Genomic DNA, 25,445 nt, shown 5'->3' with positions numbered 1-25,445 from the left:
GATGGTTTAACAGTCTACCCAGCACAGCGTCATCTTGTCTCCCTACCAGGAAGCAGGCTGTGAGCCAAGGGGAAGGCAGAGGACAGATATGAGCGTGTCCCCAAGATTTCCTGGTGGTTTATGGCATTCTCCAAACTCCTATGCAAGGTCTGTGCCTGACCAAGAAGACCCAAGGAGACCTTCTCAGAAATCAAGTCCGGATGAAGGTATGTAATAGAGATCGCTCCGTTATCACAGCTAAAATTTTGCTCAGAGGACATAATATTTTCTCTTTTTTTGCAGGGAATTTGGAGATTTTGTCCTGGCTTAGATGCTCCTTAGGAGCTTTAGATTTGTTACGGGTCTAGAAAAGATGCTTAGCTAGTTCTGTAAAATGAATAATCCTCCAGAGTAAGTGCCTGGATGGAAATTGTGTATAGTAATTTATAATAAAACGAAGCACTCATTGATGAAAATATTTTTTTTTCTCTTGAATCCTGGAAAGAAACCAACTAGATTTCATTGTCACTACAATAAAATCCTGTCTCATCCCCTTTTCAGCTGCTTATTCTCTGCCCATGTTCCCAGAGGTTATTGGCAGTAGCTTAGGGAGCCTGAGTGGGCAGTCGTGCTGTTCCTTTGTGCTGTGCCATCATCTGCTTTCTGATGTTCTTGATACAGGAGCACTTGTGATTGTTCCCAGCTCTGGATGAGGACAGAATTCTATACCTTATAGAATTACTACCAAGAAAGCCCTGAGGAAGTTCTCAAATGAATCTACCAAAGTTGTAGGCTAAAATTATCTGCCATGAACGCAAATCTTGGTATCTGATTATTTCTACCCAGCATAAAGAGCTGAAGTAGGAAATTTAATTTTTATTTTGTTTATTTAAAAATACTTATAAACTTCTTGCTATGGGCAAAGTACCATTCTAAACACCATAATCAATCATTTAATTTTTACAGCACACATTTTAGAGATGAAGAAACTGAGGCACAGAATAGTTAGGGAATTTTTGCAAGATCACACAGCTAAGTAAATAGTAAAGCTAGAATTTGGGTCCAAGAAACTTGACCGCCAAACCTATGCTCTTAACCACTGAGCTATGTTGCTTGCCTGTTTGTATTATCTCAAATGATGTCAGTAGTCTATTTGGCTACAAATTTTGTTCAGCTGATGCTACTAGAAGATTAAATCATTTTGCCTGGCTAAAACATATCCCCAGTGAAATTTATATTTCATCTTGAATTATCCCAGTAGTCACATTCTGTGCCCCCAAATAACCCAGTAAGTAATTGCCTGTTCTTTCCCTTGTGTTGTATAGATATCTGGTAGTAAAACACTATGTTACTATGGTGACCAAGTGATGTCTAAAGAGGGGGGAAAAAAGAAATCTGAAATTACATCAAGGTTGATTTTTAAAAAATTGAACCTAGAAACAGTCTTTCATCCTCAGAACACAGTAACAAGCCCAGCCTAAGAATATTATCTTTAAAACACTTACCTAGTTCTTAAAACAGATTTAAACTTCCAAAATTATGCACATAAGCTATGATGTCAAACTCACTGGATTTATTGCTTTAAAATAATTGCATACTTTGAGGGGATGGAGCTCTCTTTGGAAATTAATTTAGATTTTTAAGGATAAAAAGAAGAAATTTGTTAATTTCTTAATGTTGGAGATTTCTGACATTAAAAAAATTTTTTCTCCCTTTGGTCTTTGTAAATTTCCTTCTCGCCCTTGGTAATAACAGATGACTAATCTCATTCTTATAAGCTATGGGAAAATTACAAAAGTTGCTACATCTAAGATTCAAAGAGGATGAAAAGGCACAGGAATCTTAAATTTGTGAAATTCTTCACTGAGTGAGGTGTTTCTCTTCAGGTTTGTGTCCCCTATGATATTGACTTTTTTTTTTAGGTAACACTTTCATGCTATGGTAGCGCAGCCTGAAGTATGATAAGCTTCAGTATAACTTGTGAAAGAAGAATGTTCTACTACAGCCAGTTTGGTGATCACGTCTATTCTATTTGCATATGTTTATAGGAAGGACAATGAACGGGCAAATGTATAGTTAAGAACTTGGCAACAGTCTCAATTATGCTTGAAGTTTATATATGTTAGCTAGGTTGGCCCTGGAGCAGCAAACTAGAGGTCAAGATGTGTCCATAAATTTTGTCCTGGGGATCCTTATCTTCCTGAAATTTTTATTTGTACTTTTGCACTTAGAATGATATTCTTAAATTTTTATTGTATTTAGATGGAGGCACCCTCCCAAAGTCCCATTTTCCTCTGATGTGTGTTGCCTGGCACAATTTCCCAACATTGAAACAGTTCACCTTGGGTTGAGTGTGAATGTCTTGAGAGGTCCTGCCCCATATCATCCTCTCTTAATGCAGTCTGGCTTCCAGTCCCCAGATTTCTGCCCAGAGAAATGGCAGAACTCAGGAATTCTCTCTAGGATCCTACATGTCAGCATGGATTAGGACCACACTACCTTTCCCAAACTATGGCAGATAGGACCTGAATGGAAGGTATTGTCTCAGGACATTCTAAAAGCTTGCTTAGGATTTGAATTCAAGCTAACTAGGATTAAAATAGTCACCCTTCTGATAACATACCAAAAATAGCCTTTGTTCTGTTATTTTTCCCATTTAATTAAATCCTTAAGGAGAGGGGTTTATGTGACTTTAGGCAGGTTAGTGAATCTCTCTGACCTTCAGTTTCCTCATTGGAAATCAAAAATCAGGGCTAACAATGCACATCAGAGAGGGTTACTATAAGGATTAAACATGACAGACATCAAGTGCCCCAAGGGGTGTGGATGTATGACCACTCATCCTCTTCACCTCCAGTGTTGCCTACTGAATGTACTGCACATAATAAGAAGCAACAGCCCTGATGGGAGCACAGACCAGCTGGGCAAGAGCCACGTGCCCACTGAACACATGCAGGACCTCTCAAGTGAGCAGGGCTAGTGCACACCAGGGCTTCCTGCTCAACCCTTTTGAATCTAAATGGGGGCAACCTATTCAGCCAGCTGGCCAGAAGATAGGAGAGAGAGAGAGAAAAAAAAAATAGTGGAGAGACTTCTCCCTGAGGAGGCCTTGCCAAGTGTGCTTTGGTTTGGAGGCCAGGTGTGTAAGAGGAGATAAGGGGGGCGGTGAGCCCGGGTGAAGGATGTGAGAAAGTGATGGCTAGGTTCTGCCTTTCAGAGATAGTAACTTGCTGGCTGATACACCCTGCCAAATGAGTCAGGCCCTGCCAGTGGAACAATCAAATCCCTTCCTAATGTGTAAATGTGAGGAGAGGAGGGAGTAGAGAAAAGGACCAGAACGGGTGGGTGTAGTTTCTCTTCTGTGAGCCATGGCAAAAAAATGGAATGAAATGGGAGTTGTCCTCTCACAGAGGATAGTTTAAAAGGGGAGTTGCAGTGATGAATCTTTCCCCCTATTTGTAGGGTAATTTTCCCTTGAAAAGAACATCTCCTGGAGCCTTTCATTCAATAAACTCTCCCCAGCACCTGATGTCTATCATGTTTCCTGCTCATAGGTTCTGTCTATGTATTATTGGCTCTGATTTCTGATGAGGAAGCTGAAGCTCAGAGAGGTTAACTAACCTGCCTAAAATCACACAGCTAGTAGAACCATAATCTAAATTTAGTTCTTTTAGTCTGTGTTCTACCTACTAGGTCACAAATAAAATTATTTCTTCTGCTTTTTTTTTTTTTTTTTAAAGGACACATGTTTTAGGAGCACAATGGTGCATGCCTGTAATCCCAGCAGCTTGGGAGGCTGACTAAGGAGGATCAAGTATTCAAAGCCAGCCTCAGCAAAAGCAAGGTGCTAAGCAACTCAGTGAGACCCTGTCTTTATTTTTATTATTATTATTTTTAATTTTTGTTATAGTTGTAGATGGATAGAATGCCTTCATTTTATTTGTTAATTTTTATGTGGTGCTGAGGATCAAACCCAGTGCTTCACACATGCTAGGCAAGCGCTTTGCCACTGAGCTACAGTCCCAGCTCAAGACCCTGTCTTTAAATAAAATACAAAATAGGGCTAGAGATGTGGCTTAGTGGCCACGTGCCCCTGAGTTCAATCCCTGGTACCAAAAAAAAAAAAAAATTTAGGGCTGTGTATATAGTTCAGTGTTAGAGTGTTTACCAAGCATGTATGAGGCCCTGGATTTGAGCCCCAGCACTGAAAAAAAAAAATTAAAAAAAGAGCCGGGAAAGGTGATGCATACCTGTAATCCTAGGGGCTCCGGAGGCTAAAGCAGGAAGATTGCAAATTCAAAGCCAACCTCAGCAAGCAATTTAGAAAGGGCTGGGGCTGGGGGCTGGGGCTGGGGCTCAGCAGTTGCACACTTGCCTGGCATGCGTGAGGCACTGGGTTTGATTCTCAGCAATACATATAAATAAATAAAGTAAAGGTCTATCAACAACTAAAAAAAATTTTTTTTAAAGGGAGGGGGTGCTGGAAATGTAGTTCAGTGGCAAAGCACCCTGTGTTCAAATTCCCAGTACCAAAAAAACAAAACTGAGAAAGAGTACATTTTTTTCATATCAAATACAAATATAGTACTCAAAACTTTGGAAAATATAGAGCAGTATAAAAGTAAAATGAAAATAAAAATTTGTTATCACTTTGTCACCTAGGAACAACTACTACTAAAATTTTAGCGTATTTCTTCTCAGCGTTTTTCAATGCATATAATGATAACAAAACCAAACATTTGGTGTATACCTGTTTTAGACATTTTTCTTAGCTCCTTTATTGCTAATTTATTTTATTCTTACAGAAAATCAACAAGGTGAATACTGTAATTTTATTGGTGAAGACACTCAGTAAGCGCAAAGACGTTAAGTAGCTTGCCAAACGCCACCCAGATTATAAGTAGCTTGAAGCCAAGACAGGCTGGCTCTAAATCAGTGTCTCATCTTCAGCACTGTTGGCATTATGGGCAAGGTAATTCTTATTATTGGGAGTCTGTCTTATTCATTGTAGAACGTTTAGCAGCTTCCCTGGCTTCTACCTAACAGATGTCAGCAACTTGCCCCTTCCAACCAAAAATGTCTCCAGATGTTGCTAAATGTCCCCTGGGAGGCAGTTAGTTATTCCAGTTAAGAACCACTAGTGTAGATCCCATGTTCTCAGGTACTATACAACAGTTTCATAATTAAAATGCACATAAATTTATTTTCTTCTACATCAAACTAAATCTTCCAGTTTGGGTGCAGGCTATGAGACCTTGTTGGAATGTCAGTGGCTTTATAGATCATAGGTGGGAGATCAGTTACCTCTAGGATAAGCTCATTAGTAGACTCCTGCATCAGAAGCTGGTCTGGATTATTCCATAGTTTTCCAGTGGGGAGAATAGCTAGGTTTCTACTTTTATTACCTTTCCCTTGTTCTCTGTGCTAAGCACCTTAGCTTTCAAGAATTCAAATTTCAGGGACATAGTTATATTATACCATCCAAAGTGTCAAAATGCATTGCTTACCATCCAAAAGTGTCAAAATGCATTGCTATGTCCAGTAGACATCTATTGCAAATAATTGCTTGATAATAACTAAAGTACTAAAGATTATTAATGATGTCTTCCTTTTTTTCTCCCTAGTACTAAAGATCAAACCACAGCTTTGTGCATGCTAGACAAGCCCCCTTCAGCCCTATTTAAATTTTGTTTTGAGACAGGGTCTTGATAACTTATCCAGGCTGGCCTCAAACTTGCAATCCTCCTCTCTCAGTCTTCCTAATAGCTAGGATTACAGGTATGTACCACCAGGCCCAGCTAATGATTTATTTTTTCTTAAATTAATTAGAATACATTTGAGAATATCTACATAACAATTTTATTTTATTTTTAATTTAATTTTATTTTTTACACAAATTGAGTACAACTTTTCATTTCTCTGCTTGTACATGATATAGAGTTGCACCATTTGTGCATTCATATCCATAGAGGGTAATAATATCTGTCTCATTCCACCATCTCCCACCACCCCAACAATTTTACTTTTCACATGATTTCTTAAGTGGAAAATTAAAGGGTCAGAGTTATAGGTCAAGCTCTTGGAGTTGCATGTAATTCTGGATATATCTGTGAGTGTGTATCCCTCTTCTGAACACACTTGTCATGTGAATTTCTGAAAAAGAAAGGTTAGCAATTGCTGATTTGGGTGAACCATTAATAATATGCAAAAACAATTGAAATAAGCACTGAAAGATGATAATAGTAACATATTAACTTATACTATGTATAAAAGTAGGCAGCATAAAATATATATTTTCCATGTGACATATATGCAAATACATGGTCAACCATATTTTCAGGGACATCTGATTGCATATGGTTGCATCATTTGTCCATGGAAAATACTTAATACAAAATTAAATCTTGAATTTCAGTTTCATGAACTTGAAGACAGTTTTCTGGAAAACCCTGATTCAGGACAGTGGTGCAGATAAAAATTTACACAGAGTGCTGATGTTAATATGATGTGAAGCAAGTGCTTAGTAGCTTTCTGTTCAGTGCTTATACTTGTTTCTTAATGAATCCTTTACCTTCTTTGTAAAATACCATTGCCTTTCCATGTCCTCAGTTTGTATATCCTTGCATTCAACCAACTGCAGATTGAAAGTACTTCCCCCAAACTAGGCCTGGTGGTACATGCTTGTAATACCAGCTCCTGCAAAGGATCATAAGTTCAAGGACAGCCTGAGCAACTTAGTGAGACCTTGCCTCAAAATAAAAAATGGGGGCTAGGAATGTGCTCAGTGGTAGAGTGCCCCAGAGTTAAATCCCCACTACTGCAAAAAAAGAAAAAAAAACAAGGAAAATAATCCCCTTCCTACCAAAATTGTGTCTGTATGAATATATGCAGACTTTTAATTGTCATTATTCCCTAAATTATACATTATAACAACTATTTACATACCATTTACATTGTATCAGGTATGTAAGTAATCTAGAGATGGTTTAAAGTACGAGAAGATGTGCGGAGGTATAACCTTGGACTTGAGTTTTCATACATTTTGGTGTCTGAGTGGATCCTGGAACCAATTCTTTCCCCTTAATGTTGAGGGACAAGTGCAGCTGTAAATCATCTACCAGATAGCTCTTTGCTTTGAGTGTAATGAGACTGGTCTTTGCTTCGCTATCTCCTTCAATTTAAGTTGTACTAGTTGAGATGTTGAAATGAAACCAAACATTACCTCCAAAGAATCTGGTTGCCTCTCTTAACTGAATGAGCATGCAACAGCTGTTCAAAAAAATGTTATGATGAATTAAATTATTTTTTGGTGAGGTGTAAATTCCTTGTCCAAATTTTCTCCTTTGGAATTTAAAAGACTCCATGCTGGGACAAGAGGCATGGAATATTGATAGAGGACAGACAGGTGTTGCAGTAAATGTTTCCTCTTCTGAGAGGTTTGGTATTAGATGGAATGAAAGCAAACATGGATCTTCCAGGACCAGACCACGTCTTACAGGAATATTCAGTAGAGATTGTTGACACATCTAGGATAATTATTGAGGAAGGTTGGGCTGGACTCTAGGTAGGAGTCATCTTTCCCTTTGAGATCCATGCTATCAATCTTGGGTATTGAAAGAGCCCAGCTTCCCATCTCCTGTCATCAAATTGTACTCACATAATGAGCTCTCTGCTGGATGCTTGTGGTAGGTTATAAAGTAAAGAGTGTATGTTGCTTATTCCAGGTAGCATTGAGCCTAGAGCTGAAATGACCTTAGAAATTATCTAGGCCAACTCAATTCATATTTTAGACATGGCAGTGAAGAGAGATTGATTTACTTAATGGTCCTTATGCCTCCAATCCAACATGCAAGGTGAAGTAGAAAACATTATCTATACTCTTTAAGGTTTTCAGGTTTCTAATACCATTCCAGATGCTGGTGGGGTAATTGAAAGTAATAGAATAGCTGGAATGAATTTTAATTTTTACACTCAATTATATATTAAGAAATGCTACATTGAATTAGGTTCTATTGCTGTTATAACAAATGAATACAAATCTGGTGGTTTAGAATGATACCCCTTTATTATTTCTCAGTTCCATAGGTCCAGAGTCTGGGTGGGCTTGGTTGGTTGCTCTGCTTAGAATCTCAAAGGACTAAAATCAAGATGATAGAAGAATTGTGATCCTTTTTAGACATTCTAGGAATGACTTCCCTTTCAAGCTCATTCAGGTTGTTGTCGGAATCTAATGACGTGTGGGCCCTATCCGACACCCCCCCGACTCCTTCACCCCCCACCCTATGGATGTCAGTTGGAAGCCACCCACAGTTCCTAGAGACTCCCCCTTGTCTTTGATGAGGACTCCTGAATCTCAGAGTCAGCATTATGTCAATTCCTTCTCCTGCTTGGAATCTCTTTCTGACTTCTGCTTGTACTACATCTCTCTGTTACTAGTCAGAAACTAAATTCTCAGCATTTAAGGGCTCATGTGATTAATTATAATTTAGGATAATCTCATTTTAAGGTCCATAACCTTAATTATATATACAGAGTCCCTTTAGCTATTTAACATAGCAAATACACATACATGTTCCAGAGATTGGAGCATGGACACCTTTAAGGGGGCCATTTCAACCTACTATACACATGATTTCCTTTAAAATTAATGACAAGGTTCCATTCTACCAGACTAATAGGAAAGTTCAGTGATGAACTTTACAAGGATTCCTTTCTCTTCCTAGGTCCTGGGCTGCTTACACAGGACAAAATATATGGAGTGATCCATTGGATACCCTCTGATTATGATAGAGAAGTGATTGTGGTCTGAGCTAATGTGGGACCTTGAAGGCTCTGGATCTGTTGCTTCAAGATTGCCTTTGTGGGCAGGTAGACTGTTCCCAGCCAAGAAACTCCATGTCTTGGATCAACCTTCAGAGCTGTACTCCTCCGTTATCTTCTGCACTGGCCTGGTGCACAGTGAGGAGGTGAAGCATGGGTCCCAGGCCTCTCCTTAAAAAACAACAACCACTACCTTTAGCAAGATATGGTTTACATACCATAAGATTCACTTATTTTATTATTTTTTCTTAATATTTATTTAGTTGTAGATGAACACACAGTATCTTTATTTATTTTTATGAGGTGCTGAGGATGGAACCAGTGCCTTACACATGCGAGGCAAACACTTTACCAATGAGCTACAGCCCCAGCCCCAGATTCACTTATTTTAAATGTTATAGGTCAATGATTTTTGCTAATCATGCAGAGTTATATAACTATCACCACAACTCAATTTCAGAACATTTCCATTATTTCCAAAAGATCCCTTGTGCCCATTCAGGTCTACCTTTCCCATGAGTCCCAGGAGCACAGTCACATTGCTCATTCAGCAGTACACATTTCCCTTCCCCTCCTCCAAGAAAACTCTCAGAGAATTTAGCTTCCAGAAAATAAAAGCCAAGGAAACTGATTGTCTCAAATCCAGTGATAAAACTCTCCTATAAGGAAAGGCAGGGCTTAGAATCCAGGTTTATTCTCAGAGTGGGATGGGAGTCGAAGCCCAGCAAGGAACACAGCACACCTCAATATCTCAGTGATTTATCCATCCTCTAGGATGACAGAATCCTCACAGTGCACCTAGTAGGTAACCTCTGACTTCACTGAGCAGTGATCTACGAGTGAGAAAGTCAGACTTCCCTGCTTTTCTTGCTTCTTTCCTCTTCTAAGAAAAAACTAAGATATTCTTCTCTTTCACATACATGATCTAAAGGGGACATAGTGTGGCATGGGATGGGAGGTTCAGGGAACCACTTGTCCAGGGTCAGCCATGCACCAGGGCTTTGCATCCATTGTTCCTTCTGCCTAGAATGCTATGACTGACTTATCACCTATTCAGAGAACCTGCCTTTGACCTCCATATCTAAAATAAAACCTTGTTCTAGAGGCAAGTAACAGAAAACTCTTAAGCCTTAGTGACATGTGCTGGTTATTTAATAAAAAAATCTGGAGGTACCACAATGTCAGTCCACTGTGTGATATTTCTGGGAGTCTCAGGAACTGAACTCATAAGATACCACCTAGAGCCCTTACAACTTCATGCAAAGGTTTATAAAGCATGAGTGGAGCAGCCAGTCCCAGGAAAACACTCCCCACATGCCTCTTTCCTTTCACAAAGAAAAAACATTTTCCCAAGACCCTCTCAAGACCCTTCCAAGAGACTTTCTCTAGTTTCTGGCTGATGTTGATGTGACCATACCTAGCTGCAAAAGATGGTGGAGAAGATTTTATCTTGTCTTGTCAGTCTCAACAGTGAGAGACAGTCAAGGCAGAACTTGGAAATGGCCACTAGGCAACCAGACAACCATGTGCTATTTCCTTTCTCATCAGTTCTTGGTTTTTCATTCTGCTTTATTTTTATCCATAGCACTAACCAGTTCTGAGTTAGTAATTTTTAAATTTAAATTTATTTTTAAGTATACATAAAAACAGAATTTTTGCATATTAATGGAGTACTTTGATATTTTAATACACGTATACATTTGTGTAATGTTTCAATCAGGTTGCACATAATCTGTCTCCTCAGACATTTATCATTTCTCTTTGATGAAAACATTCAAATTCCTTTCTTCTAGCTTTTCAAAATATGTGGTATGTTTTCGTTATCTATAGTCACCCTATCAGAATTTCTTACTCCTATCTAACTGTAACTTAGTACCTACTGATCAACCTCTGGTCCCTACTCATCTCAGCCTCTGGTAACTTCTATGAGATAAATTTTTGGGGGGGTATCAGGGATTGAACTCAGAGGTCTTTATCCATGAGCCACATCCCCAAACCTTTTTTATGTTTTATTTAGAGACAGGTTTCACTGCGTTGCTTAGGGCCTCACTAAGTTGCTGAGGCTGGCTTTGAACTCTTGATCCTCCTGCCTCAGCTTCCTGAGCCACTGGGATTACAGGTGTGTGCCAACACACCTGGCTGAGATAAACTTTTTGAGTGATGTTTTAGTCAACTTTTCAGCTGCTGACTAAAGGACCCACCAAAACAATTGTAGAGCAGGAAAGGTTTATCTAGGGGCTCAGACATCCTAGTCCATAGAAGGCTGATTCCATTACCTGGGGCTCAAGGTGAGGCTGATCGTCATGGTGGAAAAGTGTGGTGGAGGGAAGCAGCTCACATGATAATCAGAAAGCAGAGAGAGAGAGAGAGAGAGAGAGAGCCCTTCACTTGCCAGATACAAATATATACCCCAAAGCCATGCCCTCAATGTTCTACCTTCTCCAGCCATACCCTACCTGCCTTCAGGTGATTAATTGATTGATAGAGTTAAATTTTATTTTTTATTTTTTGGTACCAGGGATTGAACCTAGTGGCACTTAACTACTGAGCCACATCCGCAGCCCTTTTTATTTTTTTATTTTGAGACAGGGTCTGGCTAAGTTGCTTAGGCCTCATTAAATCGCTGAGGCTGGTTTTGAACTTGGATCCTCTTGCCTCAGCCTCCCAAGTTGCTGCTGCTCTGTTTCTCCTCCTCCTCCTGCCCCTCCTATTCCTCTACCTCCTTATTCTCCTTCTTTTCTTTCTTCCTCTCCTTCTTCTTATCCTCCTTCTCCTCCTCCTCCTCCTTCCCCGCCCTCTTCCTTCTTCATGATTCAGTCTTACTTAGCAAGGTGTATGTGTCAAGGAATTATCCATTTCTTCTAGGTTATAAAATTTGTTGGCATATAGTTGCTCAGAATAAGCTGTAACGAACCTTTGCATTTCTATACTGTCAGTTGTATTGTCTCCCTTTTCATCCTTGATTTTATTTATATATGTCTTCTCTTACTTTTGCTTAGTCTAGCTAAGGGTTTGTTGATTTTGTTTCTAAAGATCCAGCTTTTTGTTTTGCTGAACTTTTGTAAATTTTTTATTTTATTGTTATTATTATTTTAGTCTCTATTTACTTTTGCTCTGATCTTTATTGTTCCTTTTCTTCTACTAATTTGGGGTCTGGTTTGTTTTTGTTTTTCTATTTTCTTAAGATGCAGTGATCGGGTTTTTGTTTTTCTTTTTTCCAATATTGGGGATTGAATCCAGGGCCTTAAGCATACTAGGCAAGCACTATATCACTGAGTTACATCCCAGGGCAAGTTTTTATTTTATTATATTTTTATTTGTACATGACAGTGGAATGTATTTTGACATATCAGACATACTTGGAGTATAACTTCCCATTTTTGTGGTTGTACATGATGTGGTTACACTGGTCATATATCCATATAAGAACATAGGAAAGTTATGTTTGGTTCATTCTACTGTCTTTCCTATTCTTATCCCCCTCCCTTCCCTTTATTCCCCTTTGTTTAATTCAATAACTTCTCTCTCTCTCTCTCTCTCTCTCTCTCTCTCTCTCCCCCCCCTCTCCCTCTCTCTCTCTCTCTCTCTCTCTCTCTCTCACACACACACACACACACACACAGCTTATTGTGAGTTAGCTTCCGCATATCAGAGAATTTTTGCATTCTTCCTTGGCCCATTATTTTTTCAAGAACAAGATAATTTCCATGGAGGAAGAAAGGAAAGAAATAAATACAAATTAAAAGACAAACAAAAAAATCCTCTGTACTTGCACTCTATCCTTCCCCACACTTTGAATTTTCGATGGCCCACTTTATATCTTATTATATTGTCTATCTCATAACATTACTGTAGTTATTCTAATCATTTTGGGTTTTTTCCTTCATTATTAAAATGTACATGGTTACATACCATATTTACAATATGAGAACATTCTGAATTTGTCTATATAGTTATTCATGTTAGTAAGTTTTGTATCATCCAGAATTTTCTTCTTAGTCATTAATATCTCTTTCAGTTCAAAGAACTTCCTTTAGCATTTCTTGTTAAAACGGTCTGGTGGAGTTACAGTCTCTCCGTTTTGTTTGTCTAGGAAAGTCCTTATCTCTTCATTTCTAAAGGATATCTTTAGATATGGTATTTTTTGGGGGGTACCTTGGTTGGCAGGATTTTTTCCTTCAATCTGTGAAATAATTTTGCCACTCTATCTTGCCCTACAAAGCAGGTGAATTGGGAAATCCTTAAGTGTTGCTTATTTCTTTTCTCTTGCTGCCTTGAGAATCTTTTCTTTGCCTTTAACCTTTAAGAGCTTGGTTATAATATGTCTTGGGGTAGACATGGTACAGTTGAATCTGACTGGTGATCTTTGACTTCCTTGTACTAAGATATTTGTATTCTTCTTTAGATTTGAGGGTTTTTTCTGTCAGATCTCTTTGAACTAGCTTTCTACCCCTTTGACATTCTCCTGTCACACATGAACCCCAATAACCTGAATATTTGCTCTTAATGCTGTCCCAAATTTCCATAAGCTTTCTCCATTCCTCTCATTTTTTCCCTTCAGCTTTGTATTTTCAAATAGCCTGTCTTCAAGTTCACTAATCTTATATTTGATCTGTCCTGCTATTGTTTTAAATTTCTCTTAGTATATTTTTCAACTCAAGGATTCCTGTTTAGTTTTTTAAAAAATTGCTTCTATCTCTCTGTGAAGTTTGTCTATAAGTGTATTGACTCTGGACTAGGTTTGTGGCTTAGTGATAGAACACTTGCCTAACACATGTGAGGCACTGGGTTCGATCCTCAGCACCACATAAAAATAAGTAAATAAAATAAAGGTATTGTGTTCATCTATAATTAAGAAAATTAAAAATAGAAAAGTACTGAATCATTTCTCTGTATTCTCTTGAAGCTCTTTGAGGTGCCTTAAAATAGCAGTTTTATTTTATTTTTTATTATTATTTCTGGTATGGGGAATTGAACCTAGGAATGCTTTACCACTGGGGTACCTCCAAGCCCTTTTTTACTTTTTATTTTGAGACAGGGTCTTGCTATTGCTTTGGGTTTTGCTCAATTGCTGAGACTGGTCTTGAACTTGAGATCTTCTTGCCTCAGCCTCTCAAATCGCTGAGATTATAGTCATGCACTACCACTGACCCAGCAAAAACAGCAATTTTCAATTCCCCATTTAAGAGATTGTCTATCCTGGTTACCATTTGTTCAGTTCCTAGCCTTATTTTGATCATTAGGTGAGGTCATGGTTCCCAGAAAGAATTTTCCCCCCTGAAAGTTCTTGATGCTTATTAGTGTGTAATATTGTCCACACCGGACATAGTAGGTATTTATTTAAATCTTTATAATCTGGCTTTGTGCTTAGCCTGTCTTTCGGAAATTCGTGCAAAATGCTATATTCTCTAAGCCTGCAGTGGCTTCCTCTGTTTCAGCACCAGATGGTGCTCTACATCCAGGTTTATCACAGCCCAGTGTTGGTGTGTTGCCACTGTTTTAGCACTAGAGGGCAATCCAAGGTGAGGTTTGCCCCAAATCTGCAATTGGTATTATTCAACATAAATTGGGGGAAAGGTAGTCAGTCCATCCCTATAAGCCTCTCTCTGGGGCTAGGATAGGCCCAAACGCCTCATCACGGTCACCAGCCTATGGTCTTGCACCAAGGAATTCTGCCCAGTTCTGGACAGAATCAATGTGGATGGACCAGCCCCAGGCTCCTGTGACCACCAATGCCACAGTGCTATCAGACCCTGAGTCCACAACCTGCTGAAACCAGCCTATTACTAGACAGGTTAGTGTATTTGTCCCTGTGTATTTCAGGGAAAAAATGGGCCTCAGAGATCACTATTGATAAAATGTAAAAATGTTTGCTCTTTAAGAAGCATTACATAAAGGGACCTTGACTTCAAAAGAATGGTGCTGTAATTATGACAGGTTGGAGGAATAGGATTTTCCTAGCTACGTGAAATCATGCCATGGATGCTGACCTTGTTTATTTCTGATATTTTAAGATCTTGTGAAAGACAAAGAAGTAAAGGTGGTAGAAAGAGTACTAGTTCCTTAAATCTAGATATCCAGAATTTCTTACCCAGGAATGTCCATTGGTTGTTGTGCCTATCTTGGAAATTAGAAGAGGCTCATTTGAAAATCCTTCTCTGTTCAAAAAATCATGTTCTCCTTGAAAGTGTAACCATTATCCAAACAAGGAAATGTACCCAGACTCATCTAGGGAAACTGCTTGATCTTAATTGGGAAACTGAATGCCAGGTGTGGTGGCATACACCTGCAATTCCAGCAGCTTGGAGCTGATAAAAGAGGATCATAAGTTTGAAGCCAGCCTCGGCAACTTAGCGAGGCTGTAAGCAACCTAGCAAGACTCTGTCTAAAAAATAAAAAGGGCTGAGGATGTGGCTCAGTGGTTAAATACCCTTAATACATTTAACTTGGCATTCTGTATTTTATCTGGCACATGCATCTGGGTAGCACATGGTAAGAACATGTCTTCGCCTCACGGGTCTTCTGTTTCCCTGCTATAGTTAAGCTGGTGGAGTTCAATCCCTGGTATGAGGGGGAAAAAAAAACTCAATTGGGAAGCTGATTAAAAAACACAAAGCCAGAAATATTATGGAGGAATACTTACAGTTATATTACATAAAAGGAGGAAAGAGAAAAGAGCATCCAAGAAAATTCCAGGTATATAAGCCTGTGACACTAGGAGTATCAGGTGGTGGAGGGAAGCTCTGTTTTCAAAGCACTGAGGTATTCTTTTGCAATTATTCAAAATTATATAGTGAAAAGAATTTAAGCTGAATAAATTCTATATACTTTTGAAAAAGATATTCAATCCAGATATATTACAAACTTTAGCATATAATGCAAAGAAAGTTTGATCTAGCTAATATGTCACTATAACATCAACTCTACCTTTGACAAAGTTAGCATTTATATATTTGGGCCTCAGTGAATTTTTTCTGCTTAAAAATATTGTAATTAATTATTAAGTACTCAGATCTCTTCACAAAAGACAGTTACCCTTAATAAATCTAAATTATGTGATTTAGCATTGTCACAAAGTGTTAATTTTTAACACTTTGAAGCACTTTCTATGTGCTATCACAGAGCGAGGTGATTCAAAGCCTATACAAGCATAATACTTATTATTTTCCTCATACCAGGCAGATTTATATATTATAACTTGCTTAACTCTTGAGCATATTCTCTCATTTAGTTCACATAGTAATCAAATGAAGCAGGAACCAATTATCCTCATCTTATAGCTAAGAAAACTGAAGTTCAAGAGGGGTAAGTGACTTTCCCACAGTCACATAGTGAGTAAGTGACACAGTATAATTTGTACTTCAGCCATCTTGATTTTGAAGTCTGCATACACAGCCACTTTGCAATATGCCTGTTGTTCAGCAGAAGATTATGTTCTGGGTGTATAAATAAAAATACAGGATAGCTATTAAATATTCTACGGGACATGCTTAGCTAGAAAATGATATGAAGTTCACATTTAACTTGGCATTCTGTATTTTATCTGGCACATGCATCTGGGTAGCACATGGTAAGAACATGTCTTGGCCTCAGAGGTCTCCTGTTTCCCTGCTATAGTTAAGCTGGTGGATACTTGGTCTTTAAGTAGTTCTATAAAACATTTAGCTCAGTATCCCACACCAAAGCTTAGCTCTTGACCAGAAAGTAAGACAGCATCAGGAAGCTTCTGAAGAGCCTGTGTGGCCTCCCAAGCCATGTTAATTTCATGGGTGTATATAAGTTCAGAACTGCAGGATTGGTTGCCCTATAAACCCTGATCCCCTGGAAGTGGTGTGTTGATAGATGTTTAATAACTGGCTCTACAAAGAGAAGACCCCTGCTTTGTGGTGTTTTGTCTATTTCCCTGCTCTGAACATTCCTATCATAGCTGATTCATGATACCAACATGATGTCATTGAACCTGAGTTGGAAAGAAGTGTGTACAGGAAAGAAGTGTTTGTGAATCTTCACAATTTCAGGAGGGTAAAAATCAGTTGTTAGGGTTTTTGAGTCTTTAAAACAAACAAAACCCTAACCAGGCTCAGGGGAACCCCATGTAAACCAAAGGCAGCCTACTACTGCTACAGGCATGTTTCTCTTTTTATGTGCAGGCAAGCCAAGCCTAGGTAACAAGGAAAGGTTTAATAAAAAATATCTACCACCATATAATTTTTAAATAAAACAATTAAGTTATAAAAAGACAGTTTCCTATGTAGGTAGCATCATTGATCAAACCTTTTCCTCATTTCAATTCAAACTAAAGTATGGAGCTCTGCTTTCATTCTGTGTTTAAAAGACAAATTAATCATCAGTCATGTTGCATTTCCAACGCTCTCACACCCTTTATTCTGAAGAAAGGCTGTATCTCCAGACCAGCGTGTCTGTTGCACTCTTGATGCTAAGCCTCCATGCAGTACGTGGTGGGAGTGACTTTTTTTTTAAGTGTTTGCTGTGTCACATATTTCTGAGCTGGCATATTGAACAGATGTATCTGTGGGTAGGAAGAGGCTGTGGGGAATAGCTTCATCTTCCTATGTTTGGATGAAGAGTCCAGAAGGACCTACCCCTGTATGGCCCATTTAACCTTCTGAATTCGGATCAAGCCCTTTGTGGTCTCAGTGGATATGAAGCCCTGATGACAGTTAAGGACAAGGCAGTCTTTCCAACATATGACCTGAGAGGAAGAACTTCAGGCTTTTAAACTTGTAAAACAGAGTAATAATATTACCTACATTGAAGCATTATGCATAAGAAATGCCTGATCATAGTAATATTAACTCTGGGTGATACCAACACTATACCTACCATCATCACTGTAATTAATCTTTCTGTTCTGCTCTATAGTAAATAGCATTATGTATCTGCTTAGGTCTAGTAAATACTTCCCATTCTATAGAAAATGTTTCTTTTTTAGCCAATCCCTACAAAACAAATGCCGAATGTCTTCTCTGATATAAGGGGGGTGACTCAAAAAAGAGTAGGGAGGAAGAGCATCAGAAGAAGATTACCACTAAATAGAGAAGAGAGGTGGGAGGGAATGGCAGGGAGAAGGGGAATTGCACGGAAGATGGAAGGAGACCCTCATCAGTATACAAAATACATGTATGATGATGTGAGGGGGAAGGAAAAAAAAGAGAGAAATGTATCACATTAGATTGGGTAGAGAGAGGTGATGGGAGGGGAGGGGAGGGGGTATAGGAAGGGCAGCAGAATAAAATAGACACTAGTATTGATGTATGTATATACGTGGCCGTATAACCAATGTGATTCTGCAACATGTACACCAGGAAAAATGAGAATTCATACCCCATTTGATTCAAATGTATGATATGTCAAGATCATTGTATTGTCATGTGCAACTAATAAAAAAAGAAAATGCTTCTTTTTTAAAACTGTAAAAATTTTAACATAAAAATTTTATGTATGGGGCTGGGGTTGTAGCTCAGTGGTGGAGTACTTGCCTAGCAAGTGCGAGGTGCTTGGTTCAATCCTCAGCACCACATAAAAATAAATAAATAAAATAAAGGTATTGTGTCCAACTACACCTAATTTTTTTTAAAATTCTATGTATGTATGTATATATTACTAGATTGGGAATGGACCCCAGGGGTGCTCCACCACTGACCTACATCCCTAACCCTTATTTTATTTTGAGACAGGGTCTTGCTAAGTTGCCCAGACTGGCCTCAAACTTCTTATCCTCCTTCCTCAACCCCTCCAGTAGCTGGAATCATAGGCATGTGCCACCATGCCTGAATGATATTAAATTTTTAAGCAAATTTCAGAAATAAGAATGGTCTTCCAAAATGGTGAGAATGTTTGTGAATCTTCACAACTTCAGGAGGATAAAAATCAGTTGTTAGGGTTTTTGAGTCTTTAAAACAAACAAACAAAACCCTAACCAGCAATTGGTACACAAAGTCAGGAATAGCCCTTAGCAGAGCACAGTTTGTCATCTGTGCCTCTCCTTTCCTTTTTCCTCCCCTCCCTCTTATATTAGCTTCCACTCATCCATTCATTCTGCCAGCTAGCCATAAAAAGTATGAATTTCAAAAAGTTAAAATTGTGACTTTTTAACAAATACAGAATGAACATATATCAAAGATTTATTAACTTACTACTGAAAGAATCAATGAAATAATAAAGCTGGTTCCAAGAACCTTTTAAGAGATATTTATAGTCATTTTTTAAAAAACATTGTTAGTATAAAAACAGTGTCAGCTAAGTAGACATAAGTTGGTTAATGTCCTACAAGGCAATAAGTTCATTAACTTTGGAGTCATTTTTTATGCAAAAATCTACAAGTTGACATGTAATTTTCATAGTGTCTATGTGCTGGTCGAATAGTAAATAGCAAAACAAGCACAAGCTCATTTTTTTCCAGAGAATTAATAATCCTGAGGAAGGCCCATTTAAGAATATCTCATAGAGCTGAGGGTGTGGCTCAGTGGTAGAGTGCTTGTGCAGCATATGGAAGTCCTAGGTTTGCCAGGGAACTGTGTGGGGTGTGCGTCCCAGCACAACAATACCTTTGCCACCTTTTCAAGTATTGCATAATTTTTATTAACATATGTGCCCATTCATATGTTTAGTGAATCTTTATTAGTATCTAAATATCCAAGGGATATAGAGATAAGACATAATCCCTGAGAGACTTGTAACCTAATGGAGGAGACAAACGTACAAAATAAAAATTATAATATCAAGTGATGAGGCCTAGTAACATCTCAGGCTCCCCAAGTTACCTGATTGCAGAGGCCTACCTAGCCCCTAGTTCTGTACCCATCACCATTTTCTCCACCCATATATTAAATACATCTCTTAGAGTATGGATAGATAGTAATATAATTTAATAAGTGATTGCACTTTTAGATAATATATAGAGATTTAAAAAGGCCTTCAGTCCTCTACCTAATGGAGTATGATATATTGGCAGTCTCAAAACTGGCTGTAATTCTTCATCTCTTTCCTGCTCTGTCAGAGCAGGAAAGAGATGAAGAATTCTTGTCACTCCTGAAATGACCACATATGGGTGGCTCTGTGATATAATTGCTAAAGAGCCCTTGTATTTCAGAAACACTCCCTGGAAGAATGTTTGTTTCCAAATTGATGGAGCAGAAGAGGCTTTTCTGAAATTTTACTTTGGAGCCTTAGAATTTAATATAGCAGACAAGTTTCCCTGGGAGTGGGGAACTCCCAGAACCTGTCTGAGGATACCTGTCTACCTTTCTTCTCCTTTAGATGAGGCTTTGGCTTCATGTAGCTGCTGACCTGGGTTACTTAGATCACATCTGCCCTGCTCTTATCAGGAGTCATATTTTCCCATATCACTGTGGTCACCAATGTTTCAGCTTCCTGAGAATGCACAATGATTTTCTATCCGGTTTTTAATTATCCTAGCAGAGCCACAGAGAATAAGGAGTCATTTATTTTAGTTCTCTGTCCTTAAGAATCCAATTTACTAAATATTTAAAAGCAATTACTAATGTAAAGAACTTCAGTAGAAGCTGTAGAGAATAGAGGAAGAATAACACCTCCTCCCCCATGAGCCAATAGTTCAGTGGGGCAGACAGAAACATGGAAATAATTGTAAATCAGTGATTCTTTTTGTTTGTTTTGTGGTACTGAGGATTGAACCCAGTGGTGCTCTATCACTGAGCTACACCCCCAGCCCTTTTAATTTTTTTTATCTTGAGACAGGGTCTTGCTAAATTGCTAAGTCTGACCTTGAACTTGAGACCCTCCTTCCTCAGCCTCCCAAATAGCTGGGATTACAGGCATGGGCCACTGTGCCCAGCCCCTAAAGCAAAGATTCTAAACTGTGGCTGCACATTAGGATCACCTGGGGAACTTTGGAACATCCTGTAGTCCAGGTTGCATATGATACCAGTTAAATTAGAACCCTGGAGGATGGAATCCAAGCATCAGTATTTTTTAAGGCTCCCTGGTAAATTTCAGTTTATTGCTAAGCTAGAGTGAAACGAACTTGTAAAATGTTGCAGTAAGGCTCAAATCTCAGCTCCTTTGTGAAACCTTTCCTTTCCTACCCCAAAATTGAGTCTATTTTTCTGTTTCTTAGCTCCTTTTAAATATGTCTGTTTTTAGCAGTTAATTATAATTATTTTCAAATTGTTATAATATGACAGACATTATTTTATTTTAAAATATTTTTTAGTTGTTGATAGACTTTATTTTATGTATTTATATGTGGTGCTGAGAATAGAACCCAGTGCCTCATACATGTCAGGCAGGTGTGCTACAACTGAGCCACACCCCAGCCCCCACAGACTGATTATTTTATAATGCCTTCCTAATCTTTGTTTCTCTAGTACCAAGCAGTTTCTTAGTTTATTGAATAAATAAACAGAGCTGCAGCAATTTAGGTAGAGTCAGAGTTCACTGATTTAAAATATGTATGTTCTTTCATGAAGCAATAACAACACCATGACATCAAAGTAACGTCATTGGTAGGTAGCACACTGTTAGTACATGAACTGCATCATCTTCTGGAAAAGGAAGCTGTTTACAGATGTCATTAAATTAAGAGCTGTGCTGACTGTTTCATGTGTTACCATAATGTTTTTCTAATAGAAGGTCTGCAGTCAGTAAGGGCTCTTCCATAGCCAGACAGTCTATTTTCACAGACTCCTATTTGCCTTTTCCACAGCCAGTGTCTGTGTTTCCTTCTGCCCAAGCTTTCCTCTCTTGCAGCTTCATTGTGTGTATGACATCTAGGAACTTGTCACATGGTTGGCCAGACTTCCAACACTTCTTCAGCTAGTGGTAACAAACTTACCATGAGCCAGATTTGAGCTCCCCAACCCTCTGTGAACCCTCAGTGGGTGAAGGAGACAATGACATGTGCAGGGATGGGGTGTGACATGAGTTCTACCACATCTGATTAAGGGTCAGAATGATGAGTCCAGAGAGAGCCTGAGCTCTTTCTAAAATGAAAAAGAAATGGAGGGGGAGCAGAAATTCTTCAGGTAGTAATTATGTTTTCCTGCTAGTGCAGAAGCCCCGCTCATTGACAGATGACAACCAATCTGTCATAAAACTGTTAGTTTTAGTAGTCAGTCTATATTGACACCATTTTAACAGGAGCCCTCATTCTTCTTTTCTTATCCAGAACTAAGAGAAAAAAAGTGAATATGGTTTTTGCTCACAGAATGGATCACAGCAAGCCACCTTTGGTTATTCCTACACCCCTGGTGTCCCTCCAGAACCACAGCTGCACTGAAACAGCCACGCCTCTGCCAAGCCATGACCTGATGGATTTATATGAGGAGCCCAACTGGATGAGCAACAGAACAGACCTTCAATATGGACTGAAACCGGGGGAAGTGGCCACAGCCAGCATTTTCTTTGGGGCTCTGTGGTTGTTTTCTATCTTTGGCAACTCCCTGGTTTGTTTGGTTATCCATAGGAGCAGGAGGACTCAGTCTACCACCAACTACTTTGTGGTCTCCATGGCCTGTGCTGACCTTCTCATAAGCGTGGCCAGCACTCCATTTGTCCTGCTCCAGTTCACCACTGGAAGGTGGACATTGGGTACCGCAATGTGCAAGATGGTGCGATACTTTCAATATCTCACCCCAGGTGTCCAGATCTACGTTCTCCTCTCCATCTGCATTGACCGGTTCTACACCATTGTCTACCCACTGAGCTTCAAGGTGTCCAGAGAAAAAGCCAAGAAAATGATTGCAGCATCATGGATCTTTGATGCAGCCTTTGTGACCCCTGTGTTCTTTTTCTATGGCTCCAACTGGGACAGTCACTGTAACTATTTCCTCCCTTCCTCTTGGGAAGGAACTGCTTACACTGTCATCCACTTCTTGGTGGGCTTTGTGATTCCATCTGTCCTCATAATCTTATTTTACCAGAAGGTCATAAAGTATATTTGGAGGATAGGTACTGATGGCCGAACAGTGAGGAGGACAATGAACATTGTCCCAAGGACAAAAGTGAAAACAGTCAAGATGTTCCTCATTTTAAATCTGTTGTTCTTGTTTTCTTGGCTGCCTTTTCATGTAGTTCAGCTGTGGCACCCCCATGAACATGATTATAAGAAAAGTTCCCTTGTTTTCACAGCTGTCACATGGATATCCTTTAGTTCTTCAGCCTCTAAACCTACTCTGTATTCAATTTATAATGCCAATTTTAGGAGAGGAATGAAAGAGACTTTTTGCATGTCCTCAATGAAATGTTACCGAAGCAATGCCTATACTATCACAACAAGTTCAAGGATGGCCAAAAAGAACTATGTTGGCATTTCAGAAATCCCTCCCATAGCCAAAACTGTAACCAAAGACTCAATCTATGATTCATTTGACAGAGAAGCCAAGGAAAAGAAGCTTGCTTGGCCCATTAACTCAAATCCACCAAATACTTTTGTCTGATTTCTCAGAATTCTTTCAATTATTGTTATGTGTCAGAGATTAAAAAGCTTTAACTATAAAAACAAAATTTTTACATTTTTTTCACTCAGCTGAGTTATTTTGTAAAATGTACCCATTTATTGGTAATACTTGTGGTTTTTATTCTAGTTGCTTTTTTAAAAAATTATTTATTTATTGTAATTAGGTATATATGATGGCAGAATGCATTTTGATTCATTGTACACAATTGCAGCACAACTTTTCATTTCTGATTGTACATGATGTAATGTCGCACCTTATATGCAGTCATACACGTACCTAGGGTAATAATGTCCATCTCATTCCACCATCTTTCCTGCCCCCATACCTCCTCCTCCCTCCTCTTTACCCAATCAAAGTTCCTCCATTTTTCCATGCCTGCCCTTCCTTATGGATCAGCACCCACTTATCAGAAAGAACATTTGGCCTTTGGATTTTTGGGATTGGCTTACTTCACTTAGCATGATATTTTCTAACCCTATCCATTTACCTGCCAATGCCATAATTTTATTCTCTTTTAATGTTGAGTAATATTCCATTGTGTATATATACCAGTTTCTTTATCCATTTGTCTACTGAAGGTTGGTTCCACAATTTAGCTATTGTGAATTATACTACTATAAACACTGATGTGGCTGCATTACTATAGTATGCTGATTTTAAGTCCTTTGGATATAGCCTGAGGAATGGGATAGCTGGGTCAAATGGTGGTTCCATTCTAAGTTTTCTAAGGAATCTCCATACTGTTTTCCAAAGTGGTTGCACCAATTTGCAGTCCCACCAGCAATGTATGAGTGTACCTTTCCCCCCACATCCTTGCCAACACTTATTGTTGTTTCTATTTCTTTCTATTTCTATTCTGTTGTGAGATGAAATCTTAAGAGTAGTTTTGATTTGCATTTCTCTAATAACTAAAGATGTTGAACAACATTTTTTCATATATTTGTTGATCATTTGTATATCTTCTTCTGAGAAGTATCTGTCTAGTTGCTTTATGTTTTAGGAAAAGTACTCAACTTCAAATGATAGTCAGCTGTCCTTTTACTATATTAGGTGTATAAAAAATTCTTACCTATTTTTTATTATTATTAGGTCCAAAAAAGCATAAATCATACACACTCTTTGGTTAATGATTCCACTTCATCCTGTTTGTTCATTTTTTTCTTCTTCCTACTGAATATTTATAACTATTGGCTTATATTCTATGAAACCCTCCATGACATTCATTTGAGCTACTTGCATTTCTTCTACTGTGCAGCATTTAGAAAGAGTTAACACTGTATGTATTTTCACATTACCTCTTCCAAGTAATCACTGGCTAAATCCCCTACAAAAAAGTGCTCCATATATTGGAACTTGCTGGGAGGTGTACTGCAGCGAGGTGATTAGGATTCTCAGGGGAAGAATGCTTATAGGGTTGCCTAAATTTCTGTCTCCTTTACATCCTTCCTTAATCCAAGTAGCTGATGAAAGCCTTGAAAACTTAAAGTCAATGTGATTCTTTCCTCATACCTTTGTCGAATTTAGACTGTTTCTAGGACATTTACCTCCCTTTTTTAATTTTTTTTAATTTTTTTATTGGTTGTTCAAAACATTACAAAGCTCATGATATATCATCTTTCATACATTTGACTCAATTGGGTTATGAACTCCCATTTTTACCCCAAATACAAATTGCAGAATCACATCGGTTACACACTCACATTTTTACATAATGGCATATTAGTGACTGTTGTATTCTGCTACCTTTCCTTTCCCCTACTATCCCCCCTCCCCTCCCCTCCCCTCATCCCTCTCTACCTCATCTGCTATTGTTCAATTCTCTCCCTTGTTCCCCCCCCCCCTTTCCCCTCACATTCTCTTCTATGTAATTTTGTGTAACATTGAGGGTCTCCTACCATTTCCATATACTTTCCCTTCTCTCTCCCTTTCTCTCCCCCCACTCGTTTTTGTTTAATGTTAATCTTTTCCTCATGCTCTTCCTCCCTGTTCTGTTCTTAGTTGCTCTCTTTATATCAAAGAAGACATTTGGCATTTGTTTTTTAAGGATTGGCTAGCTTCGCTTAGCATAATCTGCTCTAATGCCATCCATTTCCCTGCAAATTCTATGATTTTGTCATTTTTTATTGCTGCGTAGTACTCCATTGTGTATAGATGCCACATTTTTTTTATCCATTCATCTATTGAAGG

The 25,445-nt window shown here is 38.6% G+C and overlaps 1 protein-coding gene across 1 annotated transcript; it reads left to right on the top strand.

Annotated features, from left to right (window-relative positions):
* On the top strand, positions 1 to 24,121 carry Gpr19 (G protein-coupled receptor 19). The gene is made up of 2 exons (XM_046436212.2): positions 1 to 206; positions 21,968 to 24,121. The coding sequence occupies exon 2, from the start codon at positions 21,990 to 21,992 to the stop codon at positions 23,235 to 23,237; it is 1,248 nt and encodes a 415-aa protein (XP_046292168.1). The 5' UTR covers positions 1 to 206; positions 21,968 to 21,989; the 3' UTR covers positions 23,238 to 24,121.
* Positions 24,122 to 25,445: the final 1,324 nt, after the last annotated feature.

The sequence above is a fragment of the Marmota monax genome, unplaced genomic scaffold (genome assembly GCF_021218885.2).
Source record: "Marmota monax isolate L192 unplaced genomic scaffold, Marmota_monax_Labrador192_F-V1.1 WCK01_AAM20220418_F8-fsc00012, whole genome shotgun sequence".
Lineage (NCBI taxonomy): Eukaryota > Metazoa > Chordata > Mammalia > Rodentia > Sciuridae > Marmota > Marmota monax.
Note: the sequence above shows the minus strand (reverse complement) of the source record. Positions and strands in the feature narration are given on the sequence as shown.